The sequence below is a fragment of the Ictalurus furcatus genome, chromosome 24, assembly GCF_023375685.1.
Source record: "Ictalurus furcatus strain D&B chromosome 24, Billie_1.0, whole genome shotgun sequence".
Taxonomy (NCBI): Eukaryota; Metazoa; Chordata; class Actinopteri; order Siluriformes; family Ictaluridae; genus Ictalurus; species Ictalurus furcatus.
Genome location: NC_071278.1, coordinates 19,179,039 through 19,200,996, shown reverse-complemented (window position 1 = coordinate 19,200,996; position 21,958 = coordinate 19,179,039). Strand labels below are relative to the sequence as shown.

Sequence of the window (21,958 nt, the reverse complement as noted above, 5' to 3'; positions counted from 1 at the left end):
TCTATTTAAGTGTTGATTTGTTTGAACAGGGTTTGCAGTAATCAGGCCTGTTTGCATCTAGTCCAGCTGAACCACATTATGAATGCAGTTTCATAGATTTGGGGAATTAGTAACTACGGGGGCAAATACATTTTCACACAGGCCAAGTTGGTATTGGATAATGTTTTTGCTTCAATAAAAAAAATTGACATTTAAAAACTGTATTTAGTGTTTACTCAAGTTGGATGCTCATAAGGAAGGGTGATGTGGTTTAATAATAATTTAAAAAATCTATTTTTGATAAGGGTTACTTAGAATAAATTAACTTTGATTAAATTTTTGATTTTTCCCATGTCATTAAAGCTAATTAATCACAAAGATATTATGCATAACTGTTTTCCCCATTTTTACCAAGGGTGCCAGTATCTCTGGATGTGACTGTATCTTATGAGAACTTCTGAAATATATTTTATTTTATAATCCAAGCTATTTTTTGTATCTAACTTTGTTTCCTCAAGGTTCTCACAATTGAGGATTTTCAAGCTTTGTCACTGGAAAAAGCATGTTGACTACGTTGTTCAGGTAAATTTCCAGCCCAGTGCCTAATGTTGAAAATTTTGAAAAAGAGTTACCTGATGTAAATAATCATACAGTAATGAAATATTTCACAACTCTCAATTGTAGATGCTAGCAAATGCCTGCTCAAATCTCCAGTCCCTAGAGTTGTCATACTGCATGGGTGTGACAAAAGAGGCCTTTCGGAATCTTGGAGTTGCCTGCCAGTCTCTTGAGAGCATAAATGTGCAACACACAGAAGTATGTATGAAATGACTGCATGTTGAAACTGCTTTTACAGACCAATTATTATGCTCTAATGGTTATGATGCGCTGGTACCCAATGAAACCATGGCAGACTAGTTCAAGTACTAATTTGTCATAAAATTCACATGTCTAGTGCATTGTTTTTGGTCCTACTTTAATATTTTGGGGAGATAAGTCAGAAATAATGTAGAATTGTAGATTTCGCCTGACACAATGTACATTTTCTGTCAAATCCTCCAAAGCTACATCAAGAATGATTATTTAAGGTTGTATTTATTTCATTGTAACATATTTGTACCTTTTGCAATATAGTTTCAGGATGATGGTCTGCTGTCTTTCCTCGAGGTGTCTGGGAGTCAACTAAGAAAGATTTCCTTTACACGCAGCTCCAAAAGTGACAAACTTCTCACTGCTTTATGTGTAAGCTGATTTTCATTTGTTGCTATGACAACATTGATAACGTAGAGAAGAAATCATTATAACGTTGTGTTGAATATAAAGAATGATGTGGCATTTGTTTGCAGAGGGGTTGCTGTCCTGATCTCAGGTTTTTGGAGATTAATACCAAGTTAGACAGTGGATATTGTCCCCTTCCTATCTGTGTACAGGCTTTACAACTAGGCTGTCCCAAGCTACAGGTATAGTGCTTTCTTGTGTTGTAAACAATTTCACAGAAAGTTGACTCGTGCGGTTTTGCTTTTTATTTGTACTAAATCAGATGATCTACTAAATTAAATCCATGATAAATCAGTTAAATCAGTCAAAATATAACAATGTAACATTGCGTGATTTATTGGAACGTCATTACATTGGTTCAGAGTAGAGGTGTCACCCAGAATGGGTTTTTTCCCCCACTCCCAAAGGAATTCTGACCAATCCTGTAATTATTTCTTTTTGTTTGTACCCATCCACAGTGCTTTCTAATAAATGTAGTAATTCCAAAAATGTAAACAAATAAGCCATTTAAATTACAGCCATCCTGACCAGGATAAAGTGGTTACTAAACATGAATAAATGAAAGAATGAGTAAATTTACCCTATTGAGGACATTTACCCTCATGTCTCTGTGTGCCCAATACGCTTGTTAATCGGCGTGGCCTTTGTTTGTTGCACAAGTTTCATGAGATTAAAATCAACCTGTTCCCACAACTTCTTCTGTAGGGTCTTGCAGGATCCCGGTCCTTATGCACACATCTAGTTGAGTGTTCCATATATGTGTCTAATGGTTTATTATGGCCATGTGATACACAGATTTATTATTTTGCACATTTATTGCACCGATTTAGTTATTGTTGTGGCTTGATGAATTCTTTGTTGTTGTGTATTGGCAAAATCTGATAAGATTTTTTTTTGCCTTAAATATGGAAAGACAACTAGTCAGTTTCTAGTTGACTAGTACAATGAGTGCTTGACTTCTAGGAATTACTAATCATGCATCCCTGATATTATACTGAGATTCCCGATATTAAATGTTTTCTAAAATAATGCTTTAAATGATATGCTATGAATGTTTAAGCTGAATCTAAGCACAGTTACTGTTTCTTTTTGGATGTTCCTCCTTTGTTTGCCCTGTGTAGACTTTTAGGTTGATGAATATTAACCCTGTTCCCAAAATGATTCGCAACACACCCAGTTCCACACTTGGCTTTCCCATGCTGGAGGAGTTATGTATAGCCTCTTCATCTCATTCCTTTATGAACGACCAGGACCTGCTCAATATTCTGCATGGCTCACCCCACCTGCGTGTGCTGGACCTGCGGGGATGCTCTCGCATCACAGCTGCTGGACTATATGCTCTGCCTTGTGAAGGTAAAATGTACTCATACCAGCTAATTACATATGTATAAATGATAAATGTTTAGAGAATACAGTACCAAAGCACTTATAATTGTATTTTTAATTTTAATTGTTTTTTAAATGTGCATGGACGTTCATACACTAGGTGTCAGTATGCACCTAAAACGGGGGCCAGCAGTAAAGTTGGAGAAGAACCTTAGTGAGTAAAAGAAAATGCAGTTTGAAAACTGGAAAATTTGTGTAAATAATTTTTCATATAGTCGGGTATAACATTTTATTTACAAAAGATTTATTGTATATTTAAACATTCATTTAAAATTTCTGCTCATAGAGAAGTGTGTGTGTGCGATTGTGCCCTGAATGTGTCCCCTGCCTCGTGCCCCGAGTCCCCTGGGATAGGTTCCAGGCTCCCCGCAACCATGTGTAGGATAAGCAGTACAGAAAATGGATGGATCATAGAGAACACAAACCTAAGCAGCAGTAATACACTGTATTCTAATTGCTTGAACAAAAAATGTCTCTCTAAAGTAACAAATGCAACCTGGTGTCATCATGAAACTCAAAATCACTCACTCTGTCTCTATTTCAGCTCTCGTCTCCAAAGTAATCAGTAATCAAATTCATATGGTGAATTGTTATGGAGACAAAATGTATCTGTATTGATGGGAAACCCTAATAGTGTAGTTCCTTTGTTATTTTTAGGCTTGTACTCTTTTATTTTTACACTTAATTTGTCATAGAGCTCACTTTAGAAGCAGAGCTCACTTTATAAGTCTACAACCATGCATGCTGCATTTTATTTATGTTGTGCTTGCAAGGGAAATTTAGAGGCTGTCATTTGTTACGGTTCTCTGTATATGACATAGTCAATTACTGTATAAAACCATGTCATATACTTTATGTATTTAAGTAAAACATTCTATATTTGGTAAGGAGAGTGGATTAAATTCTTTAGTAGTTAACTTGCAATATGCATGGTCCTGATACAGTTTTTGTGTTCATAACACAGACCAATGTCTCATTAACATTTACAAAATACTTGTAAATTTATCATTGATTGATAAATTTACTTTTCCTACTCGCTGATTGGTTAAATACTATGTAGGATTAAATGTATTTTTTAACACTTGGTAAAATAATTTAAACTCTGCACAAGAAAGCACTATATATTCTCAGTATTCACCATACATTCACCTGCTTTCTCAATATTTTTAGGTCTGGAGTGTTTATACTGGGGGCTGTATTTCAATAGCAATGCCATGGTGGCATCAAACAAAGGCATCCACATGCTCACGCAGAAATGGTGTCATAGCCTTCGGGAGCTGGATCTCACTAACCAACCTTTCTCAGAAGAGGACATGGAGATTGCAGTGGGGCATCTGGCTCATGGCACTGGAGTCAACTCCTTTCATTCTCTGAATCTCAGTGGGACCAAGATCACATCGTCTGCAATCAGGTACCATTGCAATAGTAAGGAATGAATAAATGGGTTTTCATCAGTTAAAGAGTATATTAATTGTAAGTACACATGGGCTGCTTCCAGCAAGCAACTTTGTGTAAAAACATGGCAGCATAATCCCTGTATGCCCTTGATAAATTTCTAACCATTTTCAGCTTTGTAACTATATTTTTTCCCTTAACTGTTAGATAACTTTTAAGACTTTTAAAAACTATTAATTTAACATTATGCATATATATATATATATATATGTCACTGGCAGTGTATCTTTTGAAAAGAAGTACCATTATTTGTGGAACTGAGAGTAAACAATGATTTAAATTTCACAGGTTACTAGTGGGTCGGTCTACAGCTCTTAGCTACTTGAATCTGTCATCATGCCGTTACCTTCCAAGGGGACTCAAACGAGTTTATCGTGGACAAGAAGACATACATCAGCTCCTGGACAAGTTAAATTAATGTACTTTGTATTTTTGTTTATACTTTTGGGATGCATTTTAAGACTTCATTGTTAAGGTAATAAGATCCCCAAAGTGTTGGTATACGTGCTTAAAATAGGCTATATAAAACCACTAGTAGGTAAATATGATTGATTAAGATGGTCGCTTACCTGCTCTCTGTATAATATTAGAGTATGAAAATATGTGTATATATACAAAGCCCCAATTTGGATATTGAAACAACAAAGATAAAAGTATGTTTTAAAGGTGTAAAACTTATCATGTAACATAAGTCAACAACATTTAACTGTGTAAAAAAGGAAGGTTTATTAGTGTTTTGAATATAAGCATTCCATTAAAGTAGATTCCACTCCTTAGTGTTAGTGTGAAAGATATGATTGTATTGCATTATCATTCCTTGCAATATCCAACAATTATTTTCCTAAGTCTTTATCTATGGGACAGTCTTTTAAAATGGTATTCTGAAAACATGGAACCATGCTGGTAAATAAATCCTTAGAATGGTAGTAATACATAAATCCCCTGAAATGCGATGATTTATAAAGATTTCTAAACATTTGCAATAAAAAAAGGAAACGACCACTTTTTATTATGTGCATGTACCTTGTGTCTATGCTCACTGTTTAATCAGGCACATTTTGTGGGTTACAAAAACCCATATATTGTCAGTGCTTTTATTACCACTCCACTCCAGTATTATTGACCTGAAGTTATTTGGCTGGTGGTGCATTCTCACACTGACAGTAAATTAGTGGTGTTGTACCATTAGTAGTGGGCTAGGGCAGGAGTACTGCTGTGTTGTTTAAACAGCTTAATTTTACTGTTGGATGGAGAATTCTCCATTAATAAACATGCAAACACATTGATCAAGTGATGAAGCACAAAGAAAGTACAAATAGAATGGTCATGGAGAAGGATAAAATAAGGTCTCTAGGTCTGAAGTGAGAAGGTGACCAAACAAGCAATGCCTGATGGATAATATAATAATAAATGGTTAATAATGGTATAATTAGAATATGGTATAATAATTATAATAGATAAGTGATTGTTCCAAACCTAAACAACACTGTCTGAATCAGGTATGTTTTTATTGTAACTATTTAATTCCTTAAGCTAACAAAAGTTTATGATATTTTTCTCATTTCCTTAAAATCAGTAAGGTAAATCCAGTGTGTGGATCTTTGATGCATCTGGTGAGTAACTGCAAGTAGGTGAGGTTTTCCTGTGTGTTGGGGTCAAAGAAGCCCTTGGTGTCGTCGCCCGAGTCAGAAAGAATCTGGTTCATTTCTTCATCAAAATATCCTCTCTGGTAAGCCACCTCCACAGGGACACGGTGGCTGTGAACTGGATCTATAATGCCTCCAGTAGCAATCTGTGCTTCCAAAAGACGAATGCCATGATCTTTGACAATGAGATCTTTCTTCAAGGCCTGGAACAATGAAATGGTGTTTCCTGTGTGAGGGTCAGTGTAGCCAGTGACTGCCCTCTCTGCAGAAAGTAGCTTGTTTTTCCATTCAGTCCCCACAACACCCTGAGCCACTGCCTCCTCCACTGAGAGTTTTTTGTTCTTCAATGGATCAACCATGACTCCAATAGCAGCTTGAGCCTCCAGTAAAACCAGTGATGTTCCAGGTGTTAGAAGTCCTTTGGATTTGGCTTCATAGATGCTCATGGTCTGTTTGGTGGACTGCACAAACACTCCTGCAATACAGTCGGTACCCTGCAGATACTTGCGTACTGAGTCCATATTGCTTACTTGATCTACTGTGACCTTTCCACTGCTAAGGTCTTCAAAAAGTTGCTTATCAATGATTTTAGATTCCAGCAAGTTCTGAGCTGAAACTTGCTTTTTGATTCCTCGAAAGGTAGAACCTTTTGTTGTTGTAGCGGTGGTGGTAGTAGTAACAGTCACACTGGGTGTTTTCTGCCGTATAATTGTTAGTACATGCTCTAAAAAGTATTCAATTGTTATAGTGCCAGACTTAAATTGCTGAACCAGATCTCTTTTCTTTTCCTCTTCGATGTATTCAGAGTATATGAGATCCCAGAGGGAAACCTCCTTTCCTTGGAATTTACCCCCTGCCTTGTTTGTGGTAGTGGACTGGAGGATTGTCTTTGTATGTTCATCAATGTAGAAGTAAAACTCTCCTTTCTTCACAATAACAAGCAGTCTAAGGCCAGTGAGAGGGTCTTTCACACACCTGTCAAGTAGTTGCAAGTAGGTGAGGTTTTCCTGTGTGTTGGGGTCAAAGAAGCCCTTGGTGTCGTCGCCCGGGTCAGATAGAATCTGGTTCATTTCTTCATCAAAATATCCTCTCTGGTAAGCCACCTCCACAGGGACACGGTGGCTGTGAACTGGATCTATAATGCCTCCAGTAGCAATCTGTGCTTCCAAAAGACGAATGCCATGATCTTTGACAATGAGATCTTTCTTCAAGGCCTGGAACAATGAAATGGTGTTTCCTGTGTGAGGGTCAGTGTAGCCAGTGACTGCCCTCTCTGCAGAAAGTAGCTTGTTTTTCCATTCAGTCCCCACAACACCCTGAGCCACTGCCTCCTCCACTGAGAGTTTTTTGTTCTTCAATGGATCGACCATGACTCCAATAGCAGCTTGAGCCTCCAGTAAAACCAGTGATGTTCCAGGTGTTAGAAGTCCTTTGGATTTGGCTTCATAGATGCTCATGGTCTGTTTGGTGGACTGCACAAACACTCCTGCAATACAGTCGGTACCCTGCAGATACTTGCGTACTGAGTCCATATTGCTTACTTGATCTACTGTGACCTTTCCACTGCTAAGGTCTTCAAAAAGTTGCTTATCAATGATTTTAGATTCCAGCAAGTTCTGAGCTGAAACTTGCTTTTTGATTCCTCGAAAGGTAGAACCTTTTGTTGTTGTAGTGGTGGTGGTAGTAGTAACAGTCACACTGGGTGTTTTCTGCCGTATAATTGTTAGTACATGCTCTAAAAAGTATTCAATTGTTATAGTGCCAGACTTAAATTGCTGAACCAGATCTCTTTTCTTTTCCTCTTCGATGTATTCAGAGTATATGAGATCCCAGAGGGAAACCTCCTTTCCTTGGAATTTACCCCCTGCCTTGTTTGTGGTAGTGGACTGGAGGATTGTCTTTGTATGTTCATCAATGTAGAAGTAAAACTCTCCTTTCTTCACAATAACAAGCAGTCTAAGGCCAGTGAGAGGGTCTTTCACACACCTGTCAAGTAGTTGCAAGTAGGTGAGGTTTTCCTGTGTGTTGGGGTCAAAGAAGCCCTTGGTGTCGTCGCCCGGGTCAGATAGAATCTGGTTCATTTCTTCATCAAAATATCCTCTCTGGTAAGCCACCTCCACAGGGACACGGTGGCTGTGAACTGGATCTATAATGCCTCCAGTAGCAATCTGTGCTTCCAAAAGACGAATGCCATGATCTTTGACAATGAGATCTTTCTTCAAGGCCTGGAACAATGAAATGGTGTTTCCTGTGTGAGGGTCAGTGTAGCCAGTGACTGCCCTCTCTGCAGAAAGTAGCTTGTTTTTCCATTCAGTCCCCACAACACCCTGAGCCACTGCCTCCTCCACTGAGAGTTTTTTGTTCTTCAATGGATCAACCATGACTCCAATAGCAGCTTGAGCCTCCAGTAAAACCAGTGATGTTCCAGGTGTTAGAAGTCCTTTGGATTTGGCTTCATAGATGCTCATGGTCTGTTTGGTGGACTGCACAAACACTCCTGCAATACAGTCGGTACCCTGCAGATACTTGCGTACTGAGTCCATATTGCTTACTTGATCTACTGTGACCTTTCCACTGCTAAGGTCTTCAAAAAGTTGCTTATCAATGATTTTAGATTCCAGCAAGTTCTGAGCTGAAACTTGCTTTTTGATTCCTCGAAAGGTAGAACCTTTTGTTGTTGTAGCGGTGGTGGTAGTAGTAACAGTCACACTGGGTGTTTTCTGCCGTATAATTGTTAGTACATGCTCTAAAAAGTATTCAATTGTTATAGTGCCAGACTTAAATTGCTGAACCAGATCTCTTTTCTTTTCCTCTTCGATGTATTCAGAGTATATGAGATCCCAGAGGGAAACCTCCTTTCCTTGGAATTTACCCCCTGCCTTGTTTGTGGTAGTGGACTGGAGGATTTTCTTTGTATGTTCATCAATGTAGAAGTAAAACTCTCCTTTCTTCACAATAACAAGCAGTCTAAGGCCAGTGAGAGGGTCTTTCACACACCTGTCAAGTAGTTGCAAGTAGGTGAGGTTTTCCTGTGTGTTGGGGTCAAAGAAGCCCTTGGTGTCGTCGCCCGGGTCAGATAGAATCTGGTTCATTTCTTCATCAAAATATCCTCTCTGGTAAGCCACCTCCACAGGGACACGGTGGCTGTGAACTGGATCTATAATGCCTCCAGTAGCAATCTGTGCTTCCAAAAGACGAATGCCATGATCTTTGACAATGAGATCTTTCTTCAAGGCCTGGAACAATGAAATGGTGTTTCCTGTGTGAGGGTCAGTGTAGCCAGTGACTGCCCTCTCTGCAGAAAGTAGCTTGTTTTTCCATTCAGTCCCCACAACACCCTGAGCCACTGCCTCCTCCACTGAGAGTTTTTTGTTCTTCAATGGATCAACCATGACTCCAATAGCAGCTTGAGCCTCCAGTAAAACCAGTGATGTTCCAGGTGTTAGAAGTCCTTTGGATTTGGCTTCATAGATGCTCATGGTCTGTTTGGTGGACTGCACAAACACTCCTGCAATACAGTCGGTACCCTGCAGATACTTGCGTACTGAGTCCATATTGCTTACTTGATCTACTGTGACCTTTCCGCTGCTGAGGTCTTCAAAAAGTTTCTTATCAATGATTTTAGATTCCAGCAAGTTCTGAGCTGTAACTTGCTTTTTGATTCCTCGAAAGGTAGAACCTTTTGTTGTTGTAGCGGTGGTGGTAGTAGTAACAGTCACACTGGGTGTTTTCTGCCGTATAATTGTTAGTACATGCTCTAAAAAGTATTCAATTGTTATAGTGCCAGACTTAAATTGCTGAACCAGATCTCTTTTCTTTTCCTCTTCGATGTATTCAGAGTATATGAGATCCCAGAGGGAAACCTCCTTTCCTTGGAATTTACCCCCTGCCTTGTTTGTGGTAGTGGACTGGAGGATTGTCTTTGTATGTTCATCAATGTAGAAGTAAAACTCTCCTTTCTTCACAATAACAAGCAGTCTAAGGCCAGTGAGAGGGTCTTTCACACACCTGTCAAGTAGTTGCAAGTAGGTGAGGTTTTCCTGTGTGTTGGGGTCAAAGAAGCCCTTGGTGTCGTCGCCCGGGTCAGATAGAATCTGGTTCATTTCTTCATCAAAATATCCTCTCTGGTAAGCCACCTCCACAGGGACACGGTGGCTGTGAACTGGATCTATAATGCCTCCAGTAGCAATCTGTGCTTCCAAAAGACGAATGCCATGATCTTTGACAATGAGATCTTTCTTCAAGGCCTGGAACAATGAAATGGTGTTTCCTGTGTGAGGGTCAGTGTAGCCAGTGACTGCCCTCTCTGCAGAAAGTAGCTTGTTTTTCCATTCAGTCCCCACAACACCCTGAGCCACTGCCTCCTCCACTGAGAGTTTTTTGTTCTTCAATGGATCAACCATGACTCCAATAGCAGCTTGAGCCTCCAGTAAAACCAGTGATGTTCCAGGTGTTAGAAGTCCTTTGGATTTGGCTTCATAGATGCTCATGGTCTGTTTGGTGGACTGCACAAACACTCCTGCAATACAGTCGGTACCCTGCAGATACTTGCGTACTGAGTCCATATTGCTTACTTGATCTACTGTGACCTTTCCGCTGCTGAGGTCTTCAAAAAGTTTCTTATCAATGATTTTAGATTCCAGCAAGTTCTGAGCTGTAACTTGCTTTTTGATTCCTCGAAAGGTAGAACCTTTTGTTGTTGTAGCGGTGGTGGTAGTAGTAACAGTCACACTGGGTGTTTTCTGCCATATAATTGTTAGTACATGCTCTAAAAAGTATTCAATTGTTATAGTGCCAGACTTAAATTGCTGAACCAGATCTCTTTTCTTTTCCTCTTCGATGTATTCAGAGTATATGAGATCCCAGAGGGAAACCTCCTTTCCTTGGAATTTACCCCCTGCCTTGTTTGTGGTAGTGGACTGGAGGATTGTCTTTGTATGTTCATCAATGTAGAAGTAAAACTCTCCTTTCTTCACAATAACAAGCAGTCTAAGGCCAGTGAGAGGGTCTTTCACACACCTGTCAAGTAGTTGCAAGTAGGTGAGGTTTTCCTGTGTGTTGGGGTCAAAGAAGCCCTTGGTGTCGTCGCCCGGGTCAGATAGAATCTGGTTCATTTCTTCATCAAAATATCCTCTCTGGTAAGCCACCTCCACAGGGACACGGTGGCTGTGAACTGGATCTATAATGCCTCCAGTAGCAATCTGTGCTTCCAAAAGACGAATGCCATGATCTTTGACAATGAGATCTTTCTTCAAGGCCTGGAACAATGAAATGGTGTTTCCTGTGTGAGGGTCAGTGTAGCCAGTGACTGCCCTCTCTGCAGAAAGTAGCTTGTTTTTCCACTCAGTCCCCACAACACCCTGAGCCACTGCCTCCTCCACTGAGAGTTTTTTGTTCTTCAATGGATCAACCATGACTCCAATAGCAGCTTGAGCCTCCAGTAAAACCAGTGATGTTCCAGGTGTTAGAAGTCCTTTGGATTTGGCTTCATAGATGCTCATGGTCTGTTTGGTGGACTGCACAAACACTCCTGCAATACAGTCGGTACCCTGCAGATACTTGCGTACTGAGTCCATATTGCTTACTTGATCTACTGTGACCTTTCCACTGCTAAGGTCTTCAAAAAGTTGCTTATCAATGATTTTAGATTCCAGCAAGTTCTGAGCTGAAACTTGCTTTTTGATTCCTCGAAAGGTAGAACCTTTTGTTGTTGTAGTGGTGGTGGTAGTAGTAACAGTCACACTGGGTGTTTTCTGCCGTATAATTGTTAGTACATGCTCTAAAAAGTATTCAATTGTTATAGTGCCAGACTTAAATTGCTGAACCAGATCTCTTTTCTTTTCCTCTTCGATGTATTCAGAGTATATGAGATCCCAGAGGGAAACCTCCTTTCCTTGGAATTTACCCCCTGCCTTGTTTGTGGTAGTGGACTGGAGGATTTTCTTTGTATGTTCATCAATGTAGAAGTAAAACTCTCCTTTCTTCACAATAACAAGCAGTCTAAGGCCAGTGAGAGGGTCTTTCACACACCTGTCAAGTAGTTGCAAGTAGGTGAGGTTTTCCTGTGTGTTGGGGTCAAAGAAGCCCTTGGTGTCGTCGCCCGGGTCAGATAGAATCTGGTTCATTTCTTCATCAAAATATCCTCTCTGGTAAGCCACCTCCACAGGGACACGGTGGCTGTGAACTGGATCTATAATGCCTCCAGTAGCAATCTGTGCTTCCAAAAGACGAATGCCATGATCTTTGACAATGAGATCTTTCTTCAAGGCCTGGAACAATGAAATGGTGTTTCCTGTGTGAGGGTCAGTGTAGCCAGTGACTGCCCTCTCTGCAGAAAGTAGCTTGTTTTTCCATTCAGTCCCCACAACACCCTGAGCCACTGCCTCCTCCACTGAGAGTTTTTTGTTCTTCAATGGATCAACCATGACTCCAATAGCAGCTTGAGCCTCCAGTAAAACCAGTGATGTTCCAGGTGTTAGAAGTCCTTTGGATTTGGCTTCATAGATGCTCATGGTCTGTTTGGTGGACTGCACAAACACTCCTGCAATACAGTCGGTACCCTGCAGATACTTGCGTACTGAGTCCATATTGCTTACTTGATCTACTGTGACCTTTCCGCTGCTGAGGTCTTCAAAAAGTTTCTTATCAATGATTTTAGATTCCAGCAAGTTCTGAGCTGTAACTTGCTTTTTGATTCCTCGAAAGGTAGAACCTTTTGTTGTTGTAGCGGTGGTGGTAGTAGTAACAGTCACACTGGGTGTTTTCTGCCGTATAATTGTTAGTACATGCTCTAAAAAGTATTCAATTGTTATAGTGCCAGACTTAAATTGCTGAACCAGATCTCTTTTCTTTTCCTCTTCGATGTATTCAGAGTATATGAGATCCCAGAGGGAAACCTCCTTTCCTTGGAATTTACCCCCTGCCTTGTTTGTGGTAGTGGACTGGAGGATTTTCTTTGTATGTTCATCAATGTAGAAGTAAAACTCTCCTTTCTTCACAATAACAAGCAGTCTAAGGCCAGTGAGAGGGTCTTTCACACACCTGTCAAGTAGTTGCAAGTAGGTGAGGTTTTCCTGTGTGTTGGGGTCAAAGAAGCCCTTGGTGTCGTCGCCCGGGTCAGATAGAATCTGGTTCATTTCTTCATCAAAATATCCTCTCTGGTAAGCCACCTCCACAGGGACACGGTGGCTGTGAACTGGATCTATAATGCCTCCAGTAGCAATCTGTGCTTCCAAAAGACGAATGCCATGATCTTTGACAATGAGATCTTTCTTCAAGGCCTGGAACAATGAAATGGTGTTTCCTGTGTGAGGGTCAGTGTAGCCAGTGACTGCCCTCTCTGCAGAAAGTAGCTTGTTTTTCCATTCAGTCCCCACAACACCCTGAGCCACTGCCTCCTCCACTGAGAGTTTTTTGTTCTTCAATGGATCGACCATGACTCCAATAGCAGCTTGAGCCTCCAGTAAAACCAGTGATGTTCCAGGTGTTAGAAGTCCTTTGGATTTGGCTTCATAGATGCTCATGGTCTGTTTGGTGGACTGCACAAACACTCCTGCAATACAGTCGGTACCCTGCAGATACTTGCGTACTGAGTCCATATTGCTTACTTGATCTACTGTGACCTTTCCGCTGCTGAGGTCTTCAAAAAGTTTCTTATCAATGATTTTAGATTCCAGCAAGTTCTGAGCTGTAACTTGCTTTTTGATTCCTCGAAAGGTAGAACCTTTTGTTGTTGTAGCGGTGGTGGTAGTAGTAACAGTCACACTGGGTGTTTTCTGCCGTATAATTGTTAGTACATGCTCTAAAAAGTATTCAATTGTTATAGTGCCAGACTTAAATTGCTGAACCAGATCTCTTTTCTTTTCCTCTTCGATGTATTCAGAGTATATGAGATCCCAGAGGGAAACCTCCTTTCCTTGGAATTTACCCCCTGCCTTGTTTGTGGTAGTGGACTGGAGGATTGTCTTTGTATGTTCATCAATGTAGAAGTAAAACTCTCCTTTCTTCACAATAACAAGCAGTCTAAGGCCAGTGAGAGGGTCTTTCACACACCTGTCAAGTAGTTGCAAGTAGGTGAGGTTTTCCTGTGTGTTGGGGTCAAAGAAGCCCTTGGTGTCGTCGCCCGGGTCAGATAGAATCTGGTTCATTTCTTCATCAAAATATCCTCTCTGGTAAGCCACCTCCACAGGGACACGGTGGCTGTGAACTGGATCTATAATGCCTCCAGTAGCAATCTGTGCTTCCAAAAGACGAATGCCATGATCTTTGACAATGAGATCTTTCTTCAAGGCCTGGAACAATGAAATGGTGTTTCCTGTGTGAGGGTCAGTGTAGCCAGTGACTGCCCTCTCTGCAGAAAGTAGCTTGTTTTTCCATTCAGTCCCCACAACACCCTGAGCCACTGCCTCCTCCACTGAGAGTTTTTTGTTCTTCAATGGATCAACCATGACTCCAATAGCAGCTTGAGCCTCCAGTAAAACCAGTGATGTTCCAGGTGTTAGAAGTCCTTTGGATTTGGCTTCATAGATGCTCATGGTCTGTTTGGTGGACTGCACAAACACTCCTGCAATACAGTCGGTACCCTGCAGATACTTGCGTACTGAGTCCATATTGCTTACTTGATCTACTGTGACCTTTCCACTGCTAAGGTCTTCAAAAAGTTGCTTATCAATGATTTTAGATTCCAGCAAGTTCTGAGCTGAAACTTGCTTTTTGATTCCTCGAAAGGTAGAACCTTTTGTTGTTGTAGTGGTGGTGGTAGTAGTAACAGTCACACTGGGTGTTTTCTGCCGTATAATTGTTAGTACATGCTCTAAAAAGTATTCAATTGTTATAGTGCCAGACTTAAATTGCTGAACCAGATCTCTTTTCTTTTCCTCTTCGATGTATTCAGAGTATATGAGATCCCAGAGGGAAACCTCCTTTCCTTGGAATTTACCCCCTGCCTTGTTTGTGGTAGTGGACTGGAGGATTTTCTTTGTATGTTCATCAATGTAGAAGTAAAACTCTCCTTTCTTCACAATAACAAGCAGTCTAAGGCCAGTGAGAGGGTCTTTCACACACCTGTCAAGTAGTTGCAAGTAGGTGAGGTTTTCCTGTGTGTTGGGGTCAAAGAAGCCCTTGGTGTCGTCGCCCGGGTCAGATAGAATCTGGTTCATTTCTTCATCAAAATATCCTCTCTGGTAAGCCACCTCCACAGGGACACGGTGGCTGTGAACTGGATCTATAATGCCTCCAGTAGCAATCTGTGCTTCCAAAAGACGAATGCCATGATCTTTGACAATGAGATCTTTCTTCAAGGCCTGGAACAATGAAATGGTGTTTCCTGTGTGAGGGTCAGTGTAGCCAGTGACTGCCCTCTCTGCAGAAAGTAGCTTGTTTTTCCATTCAGTCCCCACAACACCCTGAGCCACTGCCTCCTCCACTGAGAGTTTTTTGTTCTTCAATGGATCGACCATGACTCCAATAGCAGCTTGAGCCTCCAGTAAAACCAGTGATGTTCCAGGTGTTAGAAGTCCTTTGGATTTGGCTTCATAGATGCTCATGGTCTGTTTGGTGGACTGCACAAACACTCCTGCTATACAGTCGGTACCCTGCAGATACTTGCGTACTGAGTCCATATTGCTTACTTGATCTACTGTGACCTTTCCGCTGCTGAGGTCTTCAAAAAGTTTCTTATCAATGATTTTAGATTCCAGCAAGTTCTGAGCTGTAACTTGCTTTTTGATTCCTCGAAAGGTAGAACCTTTTGTTGTTGTAGCGGTGGTGGTAGTAGTAACAGTCACACTGGGTGTTTTCTGCCGTATAATTGTTAGTACATGCTCTAAAAAGTATTCAATTGTTATAGTGCCAGACTTAAATTGCTGAACCAGATCTCTTTTCTTTTCCTCTTCGATGTATTCAGAGTATATGAGATCCCAGAGGGAAACCTCCTTTCCTTGGAATTTACCCCCTGCTTTGTTTGTGGTAGTGGACTGGAGGATTGTCTTTGTATGTTCATCAATGTAGAAGTAAAACTCTCCTTTCTTCACAATAACAAGCAGTCTAAGGCCAGTGAGAGGGTCTTTCACACACCTGTCAAGTAGTTGCAAGTAGGTGAGGTTTTCCTGTGTGTTGGGGTCAAAGAAGCCCTTGGTGTCGTCGCCCGGGTCAGATAGAATCTGGTTCATTTCTTCATCAAAATATCCTCTCTGGTAAGCCACCTCCACAGGGACCCGGTGGCTGTGAACTGGATCTATAATGCCTCCAGTAGCAATCTGTGCTTCCAAAAGACGAATGCCATGATCTTTGACAATGAGATCTTTCTTCAAGGCCTGGAACAATGAAATGGTGTTTCCTGTGTGAGGGTCAGTGTAGCCAGTGACTGCCCTCTCTGCAGAAAGTAGCTTGTTTTTCCATTCAGTCCCCACAACTCCCTTAGCCACTGCCTCCTCCACTGAGAGTTTTTTGTTCTTCAATGGATCAACCATGACTCCAATAGCAGCTTGAGCCTCCAGTAAAACCAGTGATGTTCCAGGTGTTAGAAGTCCTTTGGATTTGGCTTGATAGATGCTCATGGTCTGTTTGGTGGACTGCACAAACACTCCTGCAATACAGTCGGTACCCTGCAGATACTTGTGTACTGAGTCCATATTGCTTACTTGATCTACTGTGACCTTTCCGCTGCTCAGGTCTTCAAAAAGTTTCTTATCAATGATTTTAGATTCCAGCAAGTTCTGAGCTGAAACTTGCTTTTTGATGCCTCGGAAGGTAGTCACAGCTCCGTCTCTTTGGCCTTTTTCGTGAAGTGACATTTTTGAAGATCTTTTGATGACCTGTAAATTTGAACAATGTAAACATAAAAATTTTATGTTTAAATTACATAACACATCAAACATGAAAAAAAGGTTTGCAGTGAATTGTCAGCATATGTTTTTAACATATGGAAATAATAGACTACTAAAGTACTGAACATGCAGTTCCGTCTTTCTTTTTTGGACTTCCTGAATTTTGAACCTAATTACCAATTGCCTCTGACAATGAGGAAAAAAACAGATTACCCTTCATTATCTGCCTGTAATTTAATTAAATAATATATTTAAGCATGGCAGCATAATCTGTATATAAAATTTGTCCGTACCAGTTATACAGTGGTACTTGAAAGTATGTGAACTCTTTTGAATTTTTTATATATATAATATGCATAAATATGATGTAAAACACATTTCAGATTTTCAAAGTCCTAAAAGTAAACATAGAGAACCCATTTAAACAAATGAGGCAAAATAAAACAAAAATTATTAGAAAAATTATCCAATATTACATATGTGTGAGTGGCAAACGTATGTGAACCTGTAGGATTAGCAGTTAGATTGAAGGTGAAATTAGAGACAGGTCTTTTCAATCAATGGGATGACAATAAGGCGTGAGTGAGCGCACTGTTTTATTTAAAGAACAGGGATCTATCAATGTCTGAGCTTCACAACACATGTTTGTGGAAGTGTATCATGGCAGCATCAAAGGAAATTTCTGAGGACCTCAGACAAAGATGAAAAATCTTCATCAGGCTGGAAAAGGTTAAAACATAAAACCATCTCTAAAGAGTTTGGACTCCACCAATCCACAGTCAGACAGATTGTGTACAAATGGAGGAAGTTCAAGACCATTGTAACCTTCCCCATGAGTGGTCGACCAACAACGATCACTCCAAGAGCCACTGCTCTCCAAAAAGAAAACTGCTAGCCAGTCTGCAATTCAAAGATAACGTGGACAAGCCAGAAGGCTACTGGGAAAATGTTTTTTGGATGAATGAGATAAAAATACAACTTTTGGTTTAAATGAGAAGAGTTTGTTTGGAGAAAGGAAAACACTGCATTTCAGCATAAGATCCTTATCCCATCTGTAAAACATGGAGGTAGTATCATGGTTTGGGCCTGTTTTGCTGCATCTGGGCCAGGACGATTTGCCATCAATGATGCAACAATGAATTCTGAATTATATCAGTGAATTCTAAAGGAAAATGTCAGGACATCTGTCCAAGAACTGAATCACAAGAGAGAGTGGGTCATGCAGCAAGACAACGACCCTAAGCATTCAAGTCTTTCTAGCAAAAATGGTTAAAGAAGAATAAAGTTAATGTTTTGGAATGGCCAAGTCGAAGTCCTGACCTTGGAGTTCTGATGATCAGAGAGTATGCAGAAGTGCAGCTCAGTAGCAGCAGGTTGATATTACACAGCTGGTCAAATATCTAACATATTAAATTATCTAGTCACCAAGCAAATGTCTGGGCTGTTCAACATTGGTTTTCATTTTGGACATTTAAAAGTGCATTGATGCTGCAACCTGATAAAGGGGCATACATACTGGCTGTCATTTATTAACCTTTTAGTAAAGTTGTGTTTAAATGTTTCTGTAAACCAAACCAAACGAAAACAAAAATTTTGGAAATGCTTAAGGTACATAAGGACCATCTCATCATCCATTTATACAGCAGCATTTCTTTTGTCACAGTTGAATGATTAGTTTTATTTGTCTTAATTTATGGATTTGTGTTGGCTGGCTTTCTTGTTTTTTATATTCTTTAATTAATGCCAATACTATAAATGACTGGTTATGACAAAATTTTCTTGATGGTATACTTAGTCCGTGACCTAGTGAACTAGCATAAGGATGTGTGTACTCCTGCACACCTGCAAATATCATGCAGATGTTCACATCAAGCATCAGGATGGGGAAAAAAGTGTGATCTCTGTGACTTTAAAAGCAGCATGGTTGTTGGTGCCAGATGATGTTGGTTGTTGGTGCCAGATCAGAGGAGAATGACCAGACTGGTCTAAACTGACAGGAAGTCTATAGTAACTTTAATAATCATTATTTACAACTGTGGTGAACAGAAAAGCATCACAGAATACACAACACATCAAACCTTGAGGTGAAACAGCAGAAGACCACATCAGGTTCCACTCCTGTCAGCCAAGAACAAGAATCTTAGGCTATGATGAGCACATGGACTAACCGAAATTGGACAGTTGTTTTATGGGGGAGGTTTCTCTCTAATCTTAAAAAGTCCAGTTTCGATGAGCCTGTGCCCATGATAGCCTAACATTCCTGTTCTTGGAATGGAAAGGAGTGTAAAAAAGGAGTGAAAATTCTGCTGTTGTAGCCCATATACCTCAAAGTTAACTGTTTTGTGCATGCTGAGATGTTATTCTGTTCACCATAGTTGTAAAGAGTGATTGTATGAGTTACTATATCCTTTATGGCAGCTCAAACTAATATGACTATTTTCCTCTGGCCTCTCTTATCAACAAGGCATTTCCCCCCACAGAACTGTAACTCACTCAATGTTGTTTTTTTGTTGTTGTTTTTTGCAACATTCTCTGTGTGAAATTCCCAGGAGATCAGCAGTTTCTGAAATACTCAAACCAGCCCGTCTGGTACTATGATCAGAGTCACACTTTTTCTTCATTCCAATGCTTGATATGATCATTACCAGAAGCTCTTGACCTTTATCCGCATGATTTTTTGCATTGTGCTGCTGCCACATGATTGGCTGATTAGATAACTGCATGAATGTGCAGATATAGAGGTGTTCCTAATAAAGTGGATGATAAGTGTATATGTAATGTTGGAACGTCTATTAGAGAATGTTTGGAGAATTGTATTGGCATGTGGGACTCACATGTCACTGGCCACTTCATGATAAGACGGCCTAACATTTCCAACTTGCAGATGTGTATCACAGTGTGTCTTGCAACTAGCTATTTTATCACTGAGAAATTACATGGTGACATTTCCCTCACTTACCCTTGCATGGAGACACCCAGAGATAATGTTGGAAGGTTACATTGGACTTTTTGCTCCTAGGGAGTTTGCCATTGTTATTTAGTTGCAAACATTCAAATATTTGACACTGAATTTATTTTTCATTTTCCTTGAGATGATATAGAATGCAACTAGGGTTCTGGTGATGTGAAATAATTACGGCATTTTTCATTTACAGATTCAAATCCATACAATTCAGTAGTGAAAAAATAAACAAGTTATATTTAATTCCCAAAAAGTGTGCCTAAGTATGTTTTTTGAATCTATGACTGTCAGTTAATCAGATAATCCTTATCTAAACACCAAACAGCTTTCTAGAGGAGAACATCTGAGATCTGTGACACCCTTCACTCTTTCTATTATAGTATATAGTTCCGATAACTACAGGCTTTCCTGAACTGAAGTATATTCTTCTTTTGCATGTATCTTAATCACCATAAAGTTATAACAGTTTAGAATCTAATTACATCCAAAAGTGAAAAGGGAGAAAATAGCATTTTAATATTCAAGGATTCGAGGAAGTTTATCGTCATTCCAAAACATGGGCTACATGAAAGAAATGAAACTAAGTACTGAGGTCCCAGTAACAACAGCAAAGAATTAAAAACACTAAATATAAAATTAAGTGCTGCAATAAAATTTGTGGAACAAGAAATGGGTATTACAAATAAACAATATAATTTACGATACAGCAATATAATCTTTCTGATGAGTGTTACTGCACATGAAAGAGTGTTATTGCACTTGAAATGCGTGTTATTGCACATGAAAGAGTCTCTGATGTATGAGTGTTGTTGCACATTAGAAAAGTTTTTGAGTTTAACAGCTTCGGCAAGAAGCGGTTTTTGATCCTGGTTGTTCTGGCCTTAATGCTGCGCAGCCTTCTACCAGAGGGAACAGTCAGTGAGCAGGGTGGAACGAGTCTTTCATGGTACGGTGCGCCCTGTTCCTGCATCTGCCTGTGTAAATGTTCTGAACTATTGGAAAACTGCAGCTGGTGATCCTCTGTGCAGACTTAACTACATGCTGCAGAGCCTTCCTGTCTGCAGCAGAGCAGTTTTTGTACCACACGGTGACACATGATATAAGGAAATTCCATTACATTCTGACAGCCATTCAATTCTATTGCAAACTGAATAGATTAGACTTCTGTCTATCCATCCATCTATCTATCTATATATCTATTGATCGGTTGATCTTGCTGTTTAATAGAATTCAGCCGGAGCAACATTAAACAGGTTTAATGTAAACAGACTGCCACATGATTATGAAAAGGCCAGTCCTTGTATAATGTGCCTCTGTTATGTCTCTACTAAATAATGTGCCTCTGTTATGCCTCTACTGAAATCTGCTGTTTGAAGTAGACTATCATGGTACTTGCTAAGGTGTGCATTTTGTAAAAAACAACAACAACAAAAAAAACAGTATACTGCCTCTAAGATATAACCTGTAAGAATACAATGCATATCCTGTTTCCCTCAAACACAGTAAAAATAGAAATTATTTTGAAGTAGACATCTAAACACTGTTTAGACTTCAAGTGTATTGTTTCACACTTCAAGTTCAACAATACACTTTTTTTTTCAGAGAAGGAAAACACTATATCCAAAAGGGAGAACATTTAACTACTTCGATCAAAGAAATGTTTTTTTCTAATATTGAATGTAGTCCCAGTAACAAAACAGGTTTCAGTCCCGTTTGCTAGCTTAGTGATGAATAACATTCTTTCCTGATGATGTAAAAATGTTCAACACCTGAACTGAATAGGAACGGAAATGATAAGTTCACTGACGTATTTTTTTTGCATGTCCTTACATGACAGTTATGTCATACAGTAAAGGCAATGCTATTATACACAGATACAAAAATTAAACCTTCCATAAAATAAATATAATCCAAAGTGATGTGCTAAATCATAAGGTATATTTATGTATATATACTTGCTAACAAACATATGAATCAACTTCTTTAGCCACTGATAAATAGTTATTGTGTATAATTTTTTTTTGTCTCGACCTTAAGACTTAATAAGAGATGCAGTTTTAAATGATGTTGAACTATGATCGATACATCTCATTCATTTGAGCCGCTATTTATCATGAGCTGTGTATAAATGTTTGAAGTAGGTCTTTATTGCAGGATGTAACTGTAAAATACACAAAGCACTCTGACTCAACTCTGACTACAGTGTTATTCATTTACACAACCATGCTTGTTTAACTATTTCCTTACAACTATCTCTGTTTGTGCTTGGTGGTAGCAGTAGCAATAGAAGCAGTAGTTCAAATAGTGTTCAAATAGTTCACTTACCTCAGTTTGTGTGTGTGAAATGATACAGGTCTATCAGGAACAGAATGTTTTCTGGCAATGTGTTAACCCTGGCTTGGCACATGCACACCGCTGGCTACAGG

The 21,958-nt window shown here is 39.8% G+C and overlaps 2 protein-coding genes across 5 annotated transcripts in view; one reads left to right on the top strand and one right to left on the bottom strand.

Moving 5' to 3' along the window:
- Window positions 1-4,808, top strand: part of fbxl6 (F-box and leucine-rich repeat protein 6) — an 8,961-nt gene extending 4,153 nt beyond the window's left edge. The window contains exons 4-11 of one of the 4 annotated variants that reach the window (XR_008384528.1): window positions 498-561; window positions 664-795; window positions 1,114-1,221; window positions 1,326-1,439; window positions 2,379-2,610; window positions 2,744-2,797; window positions 2,930-3,078; window positions 3,814-3,928. Coding sequence is in view for 3 of the 4 variants with exons in the window: in XM_053612518.1 (XP_053468493.1) it covers window positions 498-561; window positions 664-795; window positions 1,114-1,221; window positions 1,326-1,439; window positions 2,379-2,610; window positions 2,744-2,797; window positions 3,814-4,054; window positions 4,387-4,516 (1,075 nt within the window). In the remaining variant the exon portion in view is untranslated. Of the gene's footprint in view, window positions 1-497; window positions 562-663; window positions 796-1,113; window positions 1,222-1,325; window positions 1,440-2,378; window positions 2,611-2,743; window positions 2,798-2,929; window positions 4,055-4,386 lie in introns of those variants that run through there. The other 3 variants (XM_053612518.1, XM_053612519.1, XM_053612520.1) reach the window with 3 other exon arrangements.
- On the bottom strand, window positions 4,806-21,958 carry eppk1 (epiplakin 1). Its single transcript, XM_053612514.1, has 2 exons — window positions 21,858-21,958; window positions 4,806-16,558 (listed from the first exon to the last, which is right to left on the bottom strand). Exon 2 carries the CDS (start codon window positions 16,535-16,537, stop codon window positions 5,657-5,659), a length of 10,881 nt encoding a protein of 3,626 aa, XP_053468489.1. The 5' UTR covers window positions 16,538-16,558; window positions 21,858-21,958; the 3' UTR covers window positions 4,806-5,656.

What these genes read in the sequence shown, in the direction of transcription:
- eppk1 (XM_053612514.1), bottom strand. Translation starts at nt 16,537, where the DNA reads ATGTCACTTCACGAAAAAGGCCAAAGAGACGGAGCTGTGACTACCTTC.